The sequence below is a fragment of the Drosophila suzukii genome, chromosome X (genome assembly GCF_043229965.1).
Source record: "Drosophila suzukii chromosome X, CBGP_Dsuzu_IsoJpt1.0, whole genome shotgun sequence".
Lineage (NCBI taxonomy): Eukaryota > Metazoa > Arthropoda > Insecta > Diptera > Drosophilidae > Drosophila > Drosophila suzukii.
In genome coordinates, this window is record NC_092084.1 from 17,681,870 (window position 1) to 17,684,952 (window position 3,083).

The 3,083-nt window shown below is 41.3% G+C and overlaps 1 protein-coding gene across 1 annotated transcript; it reads right to left on the minus strand.

Moving 5' to 3' along the window:
• Nucleotides 1-1,194: 1,194 nt before the first annotated feature.
• Nucleotides 1,195-2,313, minus strand: LOC108005229 (uncharacterized). The gene has a single exon (XM_017068420.4). It carries the CDS (start codon nt 2,311-2,313, stop codon nt 1,195-1,197), a length of 1,119 nt encoding a protein of 372 aa, XP_016923909.4.
• Between the last annotated feature and the right edge of the window lie 770 nt (nt 2,314-3,083).

Genomic DNA, 3,083 nt, shown 5'->3' on the forward strand with positions numbered 1-3,083 from the left:
ATCGGCAAGTGGAGAGCGCAAAGCGGAGCTAAAGAAATATATTTTGCAATTTCATTTACAAAAGTTTATCTTGGAGTGCGCGATTTGCGCCAGGAAACGGACTGCGATTGCGACTGCGAATGCGGCCAGGTTCCACAATCCAGGTGGAGGAGGCCCTGATCCAGGTGAAGGACCAGGCTCAGGACGAAAAACATCAAACCATCAAGTGTCAAGCTCGAGAGGTCGAGGTTTTGAATACCCTTACCCACATAACGAGAACACTCTTAGAGGCTCTGCATTTATTATACATAATTTAAAATTGTTTTAGCTCAAAAAATATATCAAAATGATATTTAGGTAAAGAATAAACACGAATATAGATTTTACATAAAGTTCAAAGGTGTCTTTTCATGGATTGAGTATATTAATTATGATATAGGAAATATATCTCTGCTTATTCTTTGCCGCCACATAAACAGTGTACATCAGCGGTACATCAATGAACAAATTACCCACACAAAATAAAAGACAACATTTTATTGTATTGCTTGCCGATCACTGACTTAATGAATAAATACCACCGCAGGCGTTATTGCATTTTCGAAAATGTCTTAACGCCTAGCAGACATTATTGCACTTCTCTAAAGTGTTACAAAAAATAAATAACTAGAATTTTTATATGGTATACATAGGTTTAAATTAAAAAATGTATGATTTTTTAAATAAAAATGTTACCTTCTTACATTTGGGATATATTAACTAAACCAAATGTATTACGTTCATTGAAGTTTGAGAAACCGGAAAAATATTTATTTAAAAAGTTGCTCAAGATGGAATAAGATGATATGTGGTCGGGAGATCAGGCTTAACAGATACAATAGATTACTCCATTTTGTATCTTGTTCCGATTTCAAGTACACGGTGTCGTATACATAATATCCCAGTGTTATCCCACAAATGCAAACACAAATAATAAATAATATAAACGGTCAAAGCCGACGTATATATTGACACATGTTAATTTTCAACCTCCACCAAATATCTTGGGCCCCGGTTGTGTGCCTAACTTGTAACTGTTATAATTTTTGGCAAACCAAAAGATTACTACGAATTTTAACAAATATTGTAACAAAGCCTAAACGTTAACTGTTCAAATTTTGGAAAATCCAAAGTCACCTGAGAGTACTTTGAATTTTAACAATCATGGTAACAAAACTATTGATCTACAAACGGATGCTTGAGCACCTCATCGATGGTGAGCCTGTTGTTGGGTTTCCTCACGAGCAGACCCTCAATCAAATCCTTGGCCTCTGGATCGGTGTCCTTTATCATTTTCTCGGGATAGTTGGGTCCACCACTCAAGATGGCCGCATAAATCTCATCGAGAGTCGTGTAATCATTGGCATAGGGCAACCTTTCGTAAAGCACGTGAAAGAGGCTAGCGCCCAGTGACCAGGCGTCCACCTGGTAATCGTAACCACGTTCTGCTATCATCTCGGGAGCCATGTAGCCGGGGGTTCCACAACAGGAGCGCAGCTTGCTGCCCTTGTAGAACACGGCCATGCCAAAGTCTGTGATCTTGACAGCTTCGACCCCGGTTTCGGTTGAATATCTCATGAGCATGTTGGCTGGCTTGATGTCCCGGTGGATAAGTTCCATTTCCTGCATGTGTTTTAAACCGGCAGACACGTCTTTCATCACTTTTCTGGCATTCACCGCCGACATGGGACCGTACACCTGGATCACCTCGTCGACATCCCACTCCATGTACTCCATAACCATGTACAAATGCCTCTCATCCTTCAAAGAGTACATCATTTCCACGATGTTTGGGTGCGACCTCAGCAAGCGTAGTACCTCCACCTCTAAGTAAGGATCATCCAAGTTGTAGTCCATGTACTGCTTGTTTACCATCTTCACGACGCGCTTGGTTCCATTGCACCTCCTATATCCACGGAAGATCACCGTCCTTGGGGTTTGCATGAGGGGTTGCAGGTGCTTCAACTGCTGACGAATGGTCTCGGGCAGATCCGTTGGCTTGACGTTCTCCAGGGTATCCCCATAGATCCTCCGTTCGTCGCAGCGGGTCTGCAATTCCCTCTGCTTCTGGAAGTCCTTGTTTACAGTGTACTCAATACGAATCATCTCCTCGTACTGGCAGCAGCAGATCAGTATGTCCCCCTCGCCAATGCAGCTCACCGATTTCAAAGGAGTACCATCCAGATGCAGGATCTTCTTGATGGCCGATCGCAGGACCACGTGGCGTCGCATGGACTCGGTAACCTGCTCCATCAGGGCCTGAAAGTCCTTGTTATGGGTCCTTGAGATGGCCATGTTGAGGCCTGCGTAATGACGGTCTCCGTTGCGAAGGAAGCACACTCGCAACGCCTTCAGGGGGCGGCGTTGCATCCGCCTGGCTTGCACACACTTTTCTTTCCCAAACATTACGTGCCAAAACGTGGAAAAGTGTAAGATACCCAAGGTATTCAAAAATAAAAAAATGTATATGTTTTACTATGTATTACTGCTGTCTAGCTGAACTTTACTCGTGGCGATCGCTCGGATAACTGAGCACTACGACTTTGACATTCCCCAACGAAAACTTTTAGTCGTGGAAAGGCCTCCTAATGAATAAAATTTGTTTCTTCTTTTTAAGAGGGGTACTTATAAATAATAACTAGCTCTTTTGGAGGTCCATGGTTATGGTTGTGGTCAAGGCTTATGTTGAGGAGCTCAATAGGCTTTATGACACCTTTGGGGAAAAAGCGAATGGGCTTTAATGCACTTTTGAAAATTCAATTGCGCCATTAATCAGTTTTGTCATAAAATTCTATATTTACACATTTAGTAAATATAAATTCAGCCAATCCAATTCAGAGTGTTACATTTCTTAGAAAAAGACTGCAAGTTATTTTAACCACAATTCATGACATACTTTGATCATGAATTTTAAATATTTTTATTAAGGTCAATATAATTACTACAGAGGTGTACAAAACAGGGTATTTATTTTTTATTAGCGAAAAGCCCAATAGGCCCTATTGCACTTCTAACTAAAAAGCACTTTTGAAAATGCGAGAAAATTCAGACGTTCTCATCTGAGT